The sequence below is a fragment of the Zeus faber genome (genome assembly GCF_960531495.2).
Source record: "Zeus faber genome assembly, chromosome: 15".
Lineage (NCBI taxonomy): Eukaryota > Metazoa > Chordata > Actinopteri > Zeiformes > Zeidae > Zeus > Zeus faber.
Window position 1 is genome coordinate 8,121,161 of NC_137194.1, and position 13,729 is coordinate 8,134,889.

Consider the following 13,729-nt stretch of genomic DNA (forward strand, 5'->3'; position numbering starts at 1 on the left):
GCAGGGTTTTGGCCGACAGTCATGTGGTCGTCTGCTCTTAAACCCTCAAGTGCGGTAGAATGGGGGGGGGCAAGGAGAGACAGCCCCATCTACTGGTTAATCAACCACTACAAGATGACTCCGTGGATGCAAATTATCTCCTCAGTCCTGTCACTGATAACATGCTGGCTTTATTTAGATGTCGACGAGCACAGCTGTCCCCACCTGGCCTGAATTAAGCTGCTGCTGGTTTAGTCTTTTGCAAGTTAAGGTTTGTAGTAGGTCTTGTTATTCGCATCTACGCTGTGCGTGTGTTACTGTTTCTGTAAAAGTTCTGCTATTAGGTCGATTTTATGCGGGAGGTAAACAGTGGCGGTGGTAGGCTGCTGTTGATGATTTACTCTTCTCCTTTTTAAGAGGGTTGCATTTTGAAGCTGTACTTCAGGGAATTTGCCCTTTCATTCCCACCAAAGCTGACTATGTAAACAATCTGTGATTGCGTAACCTACTGTACATGGCATGGAAAATTGACTTGTTTGAAAACACGGCAGCTCCATGTCTGGTTTTCCCACTTGCTTGTCTCCTTTCACCGTGTCAGGGACCTTTCTCCGCACGCTATCAGCGGGCTTGCCCTCTCTGCTCCCCGGCTTGTTAAGTTGCTGCTTCTGCGTGTGCGGGCTCTCTCAAAGCCCTGAGAGCGGTCAAAGGAATGCTTTAGATTCCTCTTCAGTTGAAAACGGTCTACTTTGGGTTTTAGTTTTAAGAAAATCTGTGGGCTGGCTCTGTCTGTGTGGGCGGTGGACACATAAAGCCGGCTCCTCTGTTGGAGACTCCACAGCAGCCTGAAACCAGAGCTGTGAGCCTGACGCCAGCATGCAGTGCGGCACTCCGCTCCGGGTTTTCCAGCCTGCTGCGAACCAGAGGCTCTCTAGCAGAAAGATCACATGTAAAGCCTTCCCCTTTGTAGTGGAAGAGCACAGACTGACAAGCTATTTCTTGCTTGTAAAAAAAAAAAAAAAAAAAAAAGCCATGTACCATCGGAGACATTGTGGATTTGCTCCCTAATTTTGCCTTTACCTGTGGCTGGAGGTGGAGATTTGTTCCGTTTCTCCCGGAAGACTTTTCCCTTCTTTTTGCCGGAGTTACTTGGTTGTTACTTGGAAACGGTCGGCTGAGACCATAGAGGAACGGGGGTTCGCCTCTGGAACAAGAAAGTAAATCTGTTGGTTGTCTGCTTCGCTGGTTATGAATGTTTTCAGCTTGTTTTTTCATTTATGGCTCGTGCACCGTAGCTCTTAAAGGAGAAGAAATGCATTTAGGTAGGCTTTTTTAATCTTATTGATGATTATTATTTGTTGATTTATTTATTACATTTATTCTGGCTTGCTGATGTTTATTTTTGCTGTGGGTTTAAGCTTGGTGTTGTGTTTACGTTCGGTTTTGTTGTCAGAATTCAGCAGGATGTGTTTTCAAGTCTTATCACTGTATCCGTGCTGTTGTCCACATTCTCTTTTCAGGGTGGATTTGTGCGATTTTACCGTGAAATATTTTCCATCTACCGCAACAATTTAAGAGTTTCCTATTTAGAAATAATTTATAGTTTGAAAGGGATATATTTTAAGGGACAGTCCAGCATGCGCAATGACACAGGATTTACATTGGTTTTGAGCTCTCAAGTTTGTCTTCACTTTGAACTTAATAGTTATATGAATATCAGCAACGTGTTCCAACTAGTTAATTTGCTTTGTTTAAAGGTAATTTCATAATTTTTAATTTGTTTCATAATTTTTTCTTTTCTGTTTGAGTCACATTAAAGAAAATAATCTCAGTGTCTCTTTGCCTCTATTGCTTTCTTGTCATTTGCTTTTTTGCTTTACCCTGACATGGCTGTGTAGACGCCAGAGTTTAAACAGCGGGTACAGTGGTTTCCACATATGCGGTTGTATTTCAGCTTATTCACTGAACCTCACCGATTATTGTTTTGTGTTCTCTTTCTTTTTTTTAATTGTTGCAGAAGCGCTTCATTAAAGGGCTGAGGCAGTTTGGCAAGAACTTCTTCAGGATCAGGAAAGAACTGCTGCCCAACAAAGAAACCGTAAGTAAATTGACATTTCTGTATATTTCAAAACATAGTTTCATAAGCGTTTGAATGACTCAATTTTCAAAGTAAAAATTGGATGCACTACATGAAATGCGGTAACAGCTCGGTATTCGGTGCTGAACTGTTGTTTTAACCTGAGGCCTTATTGATAAGTAGTTAGTGTAGCCTGCCAACCCTCCGCATTGCATTACCTTCATATCTGCCCTAAGGCTCTCTGAAAAACCTTTTTTATACCTGCGATGAGAAAAAGCCCAGAACAGACATCCGTTTTAAATATAACAAATGCACATATTGAACATCAATTAGCAGCCACAGTTCAGTCAGTAGACACGTTTTAGAAATGTGGTGTGATTCACTATTCCCAGCATAATGTATTTTTTTTAGCTCTTGAATATTCAATGGTTTAGGAATTGTTTAGTAGCACTCAAGAAATTACCAGCCTCAAGTATGAGCAATACTACACCCATTGTACCACCCACAAAGCAATTAGATAAATTATGTTCGTTATACTGTTGCAAACATTCGCAGTTGTAAAACATAGCTGCATAATAATTTAAGTTAAAATAAAACTGATTATGCCTCAGTGTATTTAAACTGAAACGTCTCACAACTTTGGATGCAGTAATTATGTTTGAAACTCTCAAGATAAGTTTTGTTTCCATGTTCAGTGAGACGCAGAATAAAATTATGTGTATGTATATATGTAGTATTTCAAATCTATTATTAGAAGCAGTGGCTGTACTAGTGAAATTGTATTAGTGATTTTTATTATAATAATATGATGTAAAAATGTTTATTTATATTATTTTTATTACTATTATACTATAGGACACTGTTTAAATGCCATTAGGGTAAAACTTATTTTTTCCATTCTCTCTGTGAGGTCCACTAATACAACTACTATTTTCAAGTACCTGCTGCACTCAACTGAACTGATGCACTTACAAATAAATCAGAGTCAACTTACTAATTTATTTTGATGTGACATCTTGCTAGTATTAAGATTTGCCAACCATGCCTCCAAGTGAGACAGACAAGGTGAATTAATATCCGTCACGCTCCGAGGAACTCATGATTGTTTTGTTTATGTTTCTTGGCAGAAGGATGATCCTCTGTCAGACTTAGCCCTCCTCCCTCGCCATTTTGTGTGTGTGTGTGTGTGTCTGTGTCTGTGTCTGTGTGTGTGTGTTTTTTAATGAGTTAATCATAGTCTTAACAATTGCATGCCCTGTTACACATTACAAATAGGTCAAATCCAGTCCCAACAATGATTAACCCAGAACAGAGCAACATCTAAGGTGATTACTCAGTTGAAAACAAAACATGCCATGCCGTACAGGCCTGGTGTTGTCCCTCTTTGGACCCCCCTACAAGTCCACGTTTTAACCCCTATATCATATCTTTTCGAAACGAAGCACAGAGTAAGTGGCTTGATTTTTCAAATGGCTACAGGGGGAATGTGTTTGACATTTGAAAATCAAGTTGCCACGTCCTCCATGTCTTTCCCTTAGCAGGTAAATAATTTATAGGTTCCCTTTTTTCGTACAGCAGTACAGACTTTGCTGTTTTGAGTGTGGCCGTTCCTTCTGGAAGTGTGCAGATAGTGTTTTCCAACGACATCAAAGGAGAAATCAAAGGGGTTTGTCACACCCTCTGCTGTTTCATTTCCTTGTTGGCTGTGAGCCAAGGATATGTCTGCCATGTTTTCCAACATCCCTACATATCATGTACTATTTCTTTTTAGTACTCAAGAACTCTTCGGTGTCACCTTCATTATGAGTGGGCTTTGTGTGTGTCTCGTCGAGAGATTTTATTCTCCAATCCATTTTGAACCTCTTGAATGAGAGATTAAAGTGTTTGGATACAGTTTACAAAGGTACAAAGTCCTTCCAAAGGTTCCCTCAATTATTTTTACTGGTTTGGAAATGTACGACTTGTCCAGTTGATTGGCTATAAAGGAGGTATTAATGTGAGTCAACCTAGAGGTGGAGTCTGCATTGGCAGGAGAGGTAATAGACCTCCTCCAGGACCCAGTTCTGCCACTAGCACCACCACCGAGCCGGGAAAGATTAATTTTCCCCCTGCAAATGGAAATTAAACTGCCCTTTAAACGTATGAAAAGAGGAGAGGATGACTGGGAGGGCAAGAGTCGGATAGCAGCAAGTGGAGAAGGGAAAGGTGGGGGTTAGCTCAATATAGACACTGAAAAGCCAACGTTGTCGCCGAGCACAAAAAAAACGTCTTTGCTTATGATTGAACTTGCTTTTGTGTGTCGTAAGCCTGATCTGAGCTTGTGCCAGTCAATACCCCGAGGGAAGCTCCATTTATTTTCCTAACGGCAATCTCTCCACCCGCTCACTCCCACATCCTATCTCCAGAACACTGAGCATAACAATCTCAAAAGATTTTTGTGGGTCTGGGAAACTGGCAAGATTTCCCCTCCCCATATCCCAGCATAGGCATATATTTCTATAATTCCGCTCGCATGCCAAACCAACCGAGGAAAACTGCCTTGCACAAATGCGGGTGTTCCTGCAACATTTCCTGCCCTTGGCCCCAAACTCGACCACAGTGCTGAGCTGAGCCAGAGCCCAGACCATAAAGCCCCTGGGCTGATAGCTGGGGCTTCAGAAGGCCAGTCCAGTGTTTTCTGCCTCTCGCTGTTCTTCCCGCTAGCCCCTTAATAACTGAGCTGCCCCTGAAGCGCCAGCACCACTGGGACAGTCAGTGCCATGGGCTAAGCACCCAGTGCTGTGTAAACACACCAGGCCTGACTAGCGCTCAGGAATGCTTTATATAAAGTCACATAAAGGCCTGGAGGGGGAAGTGGGTGTGTCGTCTGAATATCTGCAACTGGCTATGCTGCCACCATTTCCCCCCACTTCAGAGAGAACGTCATGGAACATGAGCTGGCTGCTCCCAGTATTGAAACAACTAAATATGCTGAAATGTAGATTTCAGATAGGTCTCTGCCTGATATTTCCACTGGAAAACCTTTCATTAAAATACGGTTTCGAGAGAAATACTTATACCAGTAGCTTAACAGAGGCTTAATAGGGGAGTATTACACATGCCTTTATTTGCTGTTTGCAGCTGAAGGAATCCTGTCTGTATAATTAGATGTCACACTGTAGTAGTTCATTTTGCACGTTTCATTTTAGTGGTAAACAGAGGAACCATTTTTACACTTTTCATTGCCTGTTTTATCATCTTGGAGAATGATCCTGCCTTCGCTGTTGGAGATTGTGTGGGGCACAATGGTAGAACTATTGACAAATTGTCAATTAGCATTTAGCATTTTTATACATTCGTTAGGACCAATTAATTTATCACCTGTGAAAATATAAATGGAGGAAAAATAATTAAAACATAATTTCACATTAGGCTATCTGTTTTGCTATTTTTGACATTCAGTTTACAATTGAAGACACAGTAATGAAAGAAACAAAGACACAGGATATAATTTCTCCATTATACATTTCATTGACAAGGCAATTTGCAATAGCATAAAAACACCATAAAAACATCTCTAGGGCAGGATGTGTCTGTGTTCCCCGGGCATCTCTTACAGCTTTGTCTTGTTCTATTTCCTTGTGCTTGCTAAGCATATACAGTATATTCAAGATTCAAGATTTTTATTCGTCACTTACATATGCATACTTTCATACATATATGCAGTGAAATGTAATGCAACGCACCCGGTGATAACACACAATATGTCCTAAAAATTTCTTTCTAATAGCCCAACTAACTGACTCCTAAAACGTAATACAGTAGTCGAATACTTATAGAATAAAATAAAAATATATAGAATAAAATACAATAAAAATAAGATGAAATAAAATGGAATAGATAGAGGGAATATGCTTATGTATATGGAATAGGCAATTATGTATATACAGATATGTGCATTAAAGTGGCATGTGAATAAAGTGAGGTAGTGTTTGGGATAATATATACATATATATACACCAATCAGCCACAACATTAAAACCACTGACAGGTGAAGTGAAAAACATTGCTCATCTCATTTCAATGGCACATGTCAAGGGGGTGGGATATATGAGGCAGCAAGTGAACAGTCAGTTCTTGAAGTTGATGTGTTGGAAGCAGGAAAAAAGGTCAAGCGTAAGGATCTGAGCCACTTTGACAAGCACCAAGTTGTGATGGCTAGACGACCGGATCAGAGCATCTCCAAAACAACAGGTCTGGTGGTGTGTTCCTGGTATGCAGTGGTTAGTACCTACCAAAAGTGGTCCAAGGAAGGACAATCGTTAAACAGGTGACAGAGTCATGGGCGGCCATGGGTTCTTTGATGTATGCAGTCGGATGAATCATGTTTTCTTCTACATCATATGGATGGTGGGGTTAGGGTCCGATCCGATGGAGCATCTGTGGGATGTGCTGGAACAACAAGCTTGAACCATGGGGGCCCCACCTCACAACTTGCAGGACTTAAAGTATCTGCTGCTAATGTCTTGGTGCCAGATACCACAGGACACCTTCAGAGGTCTTGTGGTGTCCATGCTTCGATGGGTCAGAGCTGTTTTGGTGGCACAAGGGGGAGTTACACAGTATTTGTGGTTATTAGTATTGGTTTTAATGTTGTCGTTGATCGGTGTATATACATATATATAATGTGAATATTAATGCAGTTTTAACAATATAATTAACAAACAAAATGGAGCAGTCCACCCTGAGTTAGACTCGTAACAATGACAATGATGTTGTGGCTGGATGGTATTGTTACATAAATCAGACTGGCACCAATAGGATTTGAAATGACAGCGCATCAGCGAGAGGCCACTTTATATCATCTGTATGCTCACTGTTTGTGGTTGGAAACTGTATAGGATACAGCAGGGCACGTAATAACTTTAACATAATGCGTTGACTGAGTGAGGGGCAATTAAAACCACTGTGATATCATAGCCTGTTGGTAACGATCAAGATTCAAATCTCTAAAGCCAAGAGATGATGCGCCGTGCCATCCTCACTGAAGCATGTTGTACCTGGTTGTGAATGAGATGAAGAGGCCGTGCCGGCCCGTGGACGCTGTCATGTACAACATGGCCACCAGGAGAGCTCTGTTCTCGCCACAACCTCAAAGCAGATGTTTGCATCCGTGCGATCGGCGCACACGTCAAAGTGAATTCATTCCCATGTCCTTAGCCCAGCAGCCGCAGCCTTGGGGATGAGTCCAATTATAAATACTTTAGTTCAAGCACTAATTAGACCATCGAAAAACTGGGGGGCCGTCCTCCAGGTGGCACCAGCTGTCCGAGGTTTGACAGAATAGCTTCCGTCTTTTGGTAAATGATACGGCTTGTTTATGCAGTGGAAACGCAGTCGGTCGTTGTAAGCTCAACCAGAACCTATTGATGTTGTTTCAGCAGACCACAAGCAATTTAGCTTGCCTTGCCTGAGTGTAGGCAAAATCTTGTACAGCCTAATAGATGGAGCAGGGAGAGGGAGGGTGCTGGCTCTGTAATTGAGTTCTTTGGTAAGCTCCATGTTGTGGTTTTTGGGGGACCAGCTTATCAGCAGAACACGCAGGATCACCCCCCTCCCCGCGCGCGCAAAAAAAGGCTCTGTTGCTGTCCAATCTGCTTTCATTGGCAAAAGCGCTTACAGCAGGAAAAACACGAGTGCTGATTCTTCAGCGTGTGCATCCCTGACCTGTGAAAGCAGAGCTTATTCAGTCATTCTCCGGCAGAAAGGCTCCACGCAGCAGGGAATGGCTGTCTGTTTAACTGCCTTTCACACTCACTCTGCTACACCAGCCAAGGCCCTTTCACTGTTCATTTTCCCTCGTCTGTCTGTGGACTCGGAGGCACCATCCAGCTAGAAGTCCACTTTTTGAACAACTGCATGATGCTTATACTCATTATTTCTTATCGAGTATGGTATGTCTTTTACTTCTAAAAGCTCATTGAATAAGTTGAAATTAGAAAACAACGAGGGGGGGAAAAATACTATTCACTTTTCAAAACATGGGAATGTTGGGAATATGAGATTGTTGAATATAAACTGTTAACTTAATTTAATTTAATTTCGTGTACATGCCAAGTGACATTATCGATAAGAATTTTGACTCCAGCATGTATTTGCCAGGTGTCATGGGGAGGTTGTGTGACAAGTTATTTTGGTGCGGGAAAAAATGTTAAGAATTTAAAACTGACATCTTTCTGCCCTCAGAGCTATTTAAATGCCATCAAACCAATCTTGAATTTAGGATATTGTTTTATTAAACAACGACTAATAGTCATTTTGCTTGCTTGACGAAGCAACCATGGCCCTAATTTTTTTAGCCACTAAAAAAACATTAATAAATCCTGCCTCTACACTTACGAAATGCATTAGGAAGATGCAAAAGTCAAGTGCCACTTACTGAAAGCCTCTTCTGTATAAACTGTCATGCTTAGTGAGGAGGAAAACGTACATGTGTAGAGCTGATATATCACCATTAAGCCCGGGTGTGATTTAGCTCAAAGATAAACATTCCCCTCTGCCGTTCTGGAGTGACTGGAGGGAGCGGGAGGAGCACAAACTAATGGAAGTTTACACAAATCGGCATCAACCACCAGAACCCAGAATCCATTCTCTTCCCCTGCTCTGCCTTCTGCTGCCCCTGTTCTGCCTCCTTCCTCTGAAATGTTGGACTTTTAGGAAGGGTTGTGGCTCGATTCAAGGTTGATTGTCCATTGTTATCCTCCGTTGGCTCTCCATTTCTCCCTCTGAGCTCTCTTCCCTCGCACCCCTCCCCTCCGCTTCCCTCCTCTTCATTCCCCTGTTCTCTCCTTCTTCCCGTGCTCTTGCCAGTAACGGCCTTAACCGCTTGGCTTCGTGTCAAAGCAGGGGCCTTTGTGGCTCTGTCACAAATCTGCCAGGAAAAACAGAAACCATCTGTTCAGGCCTGGGCCTGAGAGGGGATGAGTGTGTAAATATATGAGTTTAGCCCTCACCCTCAGCCCTGCCCGTGGAACCGCGACCACCGTGCCCAGTGAAGGGTCCTGCACCCTGACTTGGCCTCCACCCCTCCACGCCCATGTAGCATGGACGCTGCACTTAAAATGCTCTCTGAAAAATGACTACCAAGTCTAGAAGGCACGGAAAGGAAAAGAGGCCAATATGTAATATTTACGGGTGTGAAATAAAAAAGAAATGGCACCAGATGGGTAATGAGGAGAGGCTGAAAGAATTAAAGATCAAAGTTCAGGCACTTTTTTTTTTTTTTTTTTTTTTTTTTTGCTCGATTCTCTTTGTTTGCTTTGTGGGCATTCAGGTCCCATCCTGCACATCTGTCTCCTAGAAATAGACGTACCCAAATTTTAACCAAATGGGTAATAACGTTTTAATTTCTTCCTTGTTGTTGTTGTTTTTTTTAATTTTAATTTTATTTTTTTACAGACTTGAGAATACCATTTTCATGTGTCACACAAAACATCAGAAGCTAAGGTCATGTACTATATTGTAATTTCTTCAGAACAAGTTAAAAAAATTACATGGAAACATTATCTACTCTCTGATCTACAATTACATTTACACTCAATAGTTTACAGTGGATTTTGACTTAAGTACATTGTTATGAAGACGCTTGTATTTTTAAGCGATCATATTTTGCCAACATGATCTGGCTATAGACTTTTCTCTTAAGACATAATAAATACAAAAAAAAGCAGTATCCTCGATATTTATTGCTATTTTAAGACACAAATTATTATTTTCAGTGCTTCTTGTGAAGGTGTACAAATGTTGTGACTGTATTCGTCCGGAATGCACCAAATGTGGAAAATGTGTTGTGACAGGATTGTAATTTAAATATTTTTAAATTGCAGAAGTAGAAAACGGTCTGTAGCCTGTTTTTAAAGTGTTTGGCAGCCATGGTTGAATTCATATTCAGGAAACACTGTCGCACACAAACTGGAACTCATACAGTTTGTCAATTTCACACATGCACATGTAGACTACCATTTCAAGTGGCAATAACTGGAATGGAAGCCCTGAGTGTCGTGATATGAGGTAAGCCCTTCCCTGTCGGATAATCCACCACCCAGAAAGCTCCTGCAGATGGAGGCATTCTAAAGGGTCTTATAATACCGAGCTTATGTTGTCACTATCTCATGTTCTGGGAGCAGCAGTGCAGTGTGTACTTCTCCGCAATGATTTAGTGGGTGGGAGGGGGAAATTAGGGTGCAGAGGCCAGGGCAATTCTTGAAATCCATTTTACAGCCAACTATTTATTTTCTACTCCATACCAATGTTTGTGAGGTGTTTTTTTGTTTCTTTTTTTTTTTTTTGCTGTTTCTTTTTTTTTTTTATTATAATTTCAGACGCAATTACATCTTTGAATTGTCATACTGTCATATCAGTTTACCTATTCATAGACATGGTATTTAATTTAATGAAACTAACAATGTTGCCTTAGGCATATCACAATAGTACACATAATTGGTGACATTTGTGTACAAGATCCATCTGAGAGATTGGGCATAGGCTTCAGGAAAACAAACTTGAGAGACAGGCAGGTTGGCAGAGGTATATGAACTGTCAATCTGTCTCCCTGACATTGATTCCAAGACTCTGGCTTGTCTTTACCGCAGGAATGCCATCTTCCTCGTTCCCCCATTCCCCTTCCTCATTATCCATTGGAAAACAGCCGTTCTTGACTGCTTGTTTGTTGTTTGGGAATAAAAAAGGACTATTTTGTGAAATTTAAGCAAAATATAATACAAATAGAAATATCTTGATTTCATTTATACAGTTCTTTCCGTTATTGTGGCTGTTTTATATTATTTTCTCTATGCCTGAAGAAATGCTGTCTCCAGCCCCTTTAGCTTTTCCATTTACTTCATCCTTTTTCAACGGTTATATTCTAACTTCTCATTGCACCTGTTAGTTCCCACTCCAAAGCTCAAGCTAATGTTTTCATTAGTCCCTGCCTAATATAATGGTGCTTGACATGGTCTAAGTGATGGAGAGGCAGGGTGACCTTTCCCCGTGTCTGCCAAGCTGTTGTGGGGGCCATGTGGTTGTCAGCCTGCAGCGGGAAGGCAGAGAGCCACCGCTGAGAACAGTCATTAAGCACAGAGCAAAGCCAGCGCCCGGCACCACTCGACACTTTTGATCTGCACATTTCAATTAGATTTCACATCAGGACGCCTGCCTTCCCTCAGCAAGCACCTGCGCACTGCTACAGCCGGCCAGCCAGTCTAAAAAGGGAGGCAGGCTCACAGAACAACGAATCAGCTTTGTAACTTCTCAATAAGATGCACCGACACATGGTAACTTAATAGAGCATAAGAAGCTTTTAGGCTATAAGACTTCTGTTGCTATGAGCACACTCCCTCTGATGTGGATCTTCCGAAGGCCTTTTTTAATCTATTTATTTATATATTTTTTACAGTTTATTGTGTAATACTGCACAAAATGCAGTCCTAGCCGTGGAGTGTGTGCTGTTGTGTCTTCATCACACTGTTCCTCATGAATCCTCCTCGTGATTTGTATCTTGCAGGGCTCCCATTTGGCAAGGCATGTGGAATGCATCCTACTATTCCAGATGTGCTCAGCTGCAGTAGTCTTGGGGTCTTTTGGAAGAGAGCACAAGCAATGGGCGTTTAGGCCAGTTTTATGCTTGAGCAATAGCTTTCCGTGAGCACAGCACCTTAATTTACCCACCATGTGAGAGGTCCGCTTTGAGCTCCCAACTCCCTTCAGTAAATGTTCCCAGCACTGCTTTGCCTGATAAGATGGCGTCCTACAGCCAATGGTGGATAAATGAATATCCCCTAAGAGCTACATGAAGAGAGATCTTATTAAACTGGCAATAAGCCTCTGAGTTGATCCCTTTCTGCCAGTCAAAGCAGTCATTGAGAAAGACTTATCTTGTACCTTAATGTCAGATATTTGCCAGGCTTGTCGAAGCGATAAAGGAGCACCCACGTGATCTTTGCCCAATGTTTTCTCTCAACAAACATGGCACAGCCAAGTAGCTTGAGATGGCTCTGCAGATAAAAACTCTGAGCTAGACTTATTTTCTACAATTATATTCATTCCATTATCCAGATTTTTCTTGTACAAACGCAGAAAGGAAGCGTGTTTGTTTCAAGTTTAAGCCACCTTTTATTGTCTTTTTCAAATGACCATCAAATTATATATTACACAGCCAACGGTATTAGTTTTTGTTTTGTTAGAATATTTAGCGGTTTGACGCAAAGGTATGAGCATGTTTTAGAGAGCAGTGTACTGCTTAATCTATGTCAAGTTTCTCAGCTGAGGCGAGAAAGGAAAACAATCAATATCCATTAAACCCTGTGAGGTTTGTAGAGCAGCAGTTTAACAGACCTTATATAGTAGATGAGCATCTTTGTGGGCCTTAAAGATTACAGGTGACTTACAGCTTGCTCAACAATCACACTGCCACTACCCCCTTCATGAATTCATTATAGATCCAGCGAAAGCCCACTAACAAGTGAGCGTTCATGGTGAGGGAGAACGGCAAAGCCCCACAGGAAACTACATAATTGCCCCTGACTCCTGTCGCCAATTTTCAAGGCTGGTGTATTATTTTGAGTGTGGCCGGAAAGCGGCAGTTCATTTGCACAGGCTGCCTCAGCAAAGTGCTTTCTGATCCATGATTGCATGTGTTAATGTTTCAGTTGCGTATTGATTTCCTAGCTGCCTTTTGTGAACTGGATTTGTCCGCTTCGCTCGCTGGCAAACGCGCCCCACCGAATGTTTGATTAAAGTTCAATTGACTCTTCCAGTGAAGGGGCGAGGAGCCATTTCACTCCCTATTTGTAGCGCCAAAGCTCTCCCCGACATGTTCTTTTGTTCCTATTCAAGCGCCAGCCACCCAGGCAGCCACCAGTGCACTGATCCTAATACCCCTGCATTCAGTGAGCATCCTAACCTAATCCTGGGACAGACACGGCCATGGCACAAACACGCCCGGCAGGCTACAAAACCTGGCTTGGACTCCTGTTCTCCCTGGCCTTGCTCTGTGGAACACTGCAGTGGTTGCTTACACTTTAAATTCATAATTTTAAAGGGGGAATTATTTTACAAACTCTTCACAATCTTTGCATGGCCGTGACCTGTTGATGTTTTGAATATATGATTTCATTATAACTCCATTTTCATTCTGGAGCAGCTGAAAGAAGAAGAAGCAGATTTTTGCAGTTTTATTTCTGCAAAATTATTTCTTCACGTTAAACATATAAATTATACTTTTTTTTTTCTTAATCTCAACATTTCAATAATTTTCCTTGCAGGGGGAGCTAATCACCTTCTACTATTATTGGAAAAAGACCCCGGAGGCGGCCAGCTCTCGAGCCCACCGCAGACACCGCCGCCAGCCCGTCTTCCGCCGCATCAAGACGCGGACCGCCTCGACTCCCGTCAACACCCCGTCGCGACCCCCCTCCAGCGAGTTCTGTAAGCAAACAGCAGTCCTGCGTGAATAGACAGCGAGAGCGACAGAGGGCGGGGGAAGAGAAATTACTTTGTGGCACTCGAGCGATGTGTGTTAAATTGTGTTCTCACTCCTGCAGTGGACCTTAGTTCAGCCAGCGAAGATGATTTTGACAGCGAAGACAGCGAGCAGGAGTTGAAGGGCTACGCCTGTCGCCACTGTTTCACCACCAGTAA

The 13,729-nt window shown here is 42.1% G+C and overlaps 1 protein-coding gene across 1 annotated transcript in view; it reads left to right on the plus strand.

Annotated features, from left to right (window-relative positions):
* The window catches only part of rerea (arginine-glutamic acid dipeptide (RE) repeats a), a gene marked incomplete at its 5' end in the record, with an annotated part of 95,293 nt that overhangs the window by 69,014 nt on the left and 12,550 nt on the right, over window positions 1–13,729 (plus strand). Inside the window, 3 exons of the mRNA XM_080015886.1 lie at window positions 1,994–2,074; window positions 13,354–13,516; window positions 13,633–13,725. Coding sequence (XP_079872012.1) covers window positions 1,994–2,074; window positions 13,354–13,516; window positions 13,633–13,725 — 337 coding nt within the window. The remainder of the gene's footprint in view (window positions 1–1,993; window positions 2,075–13,353; window positions 13,517–13,632; window positions 13,726–13,729) is intronic.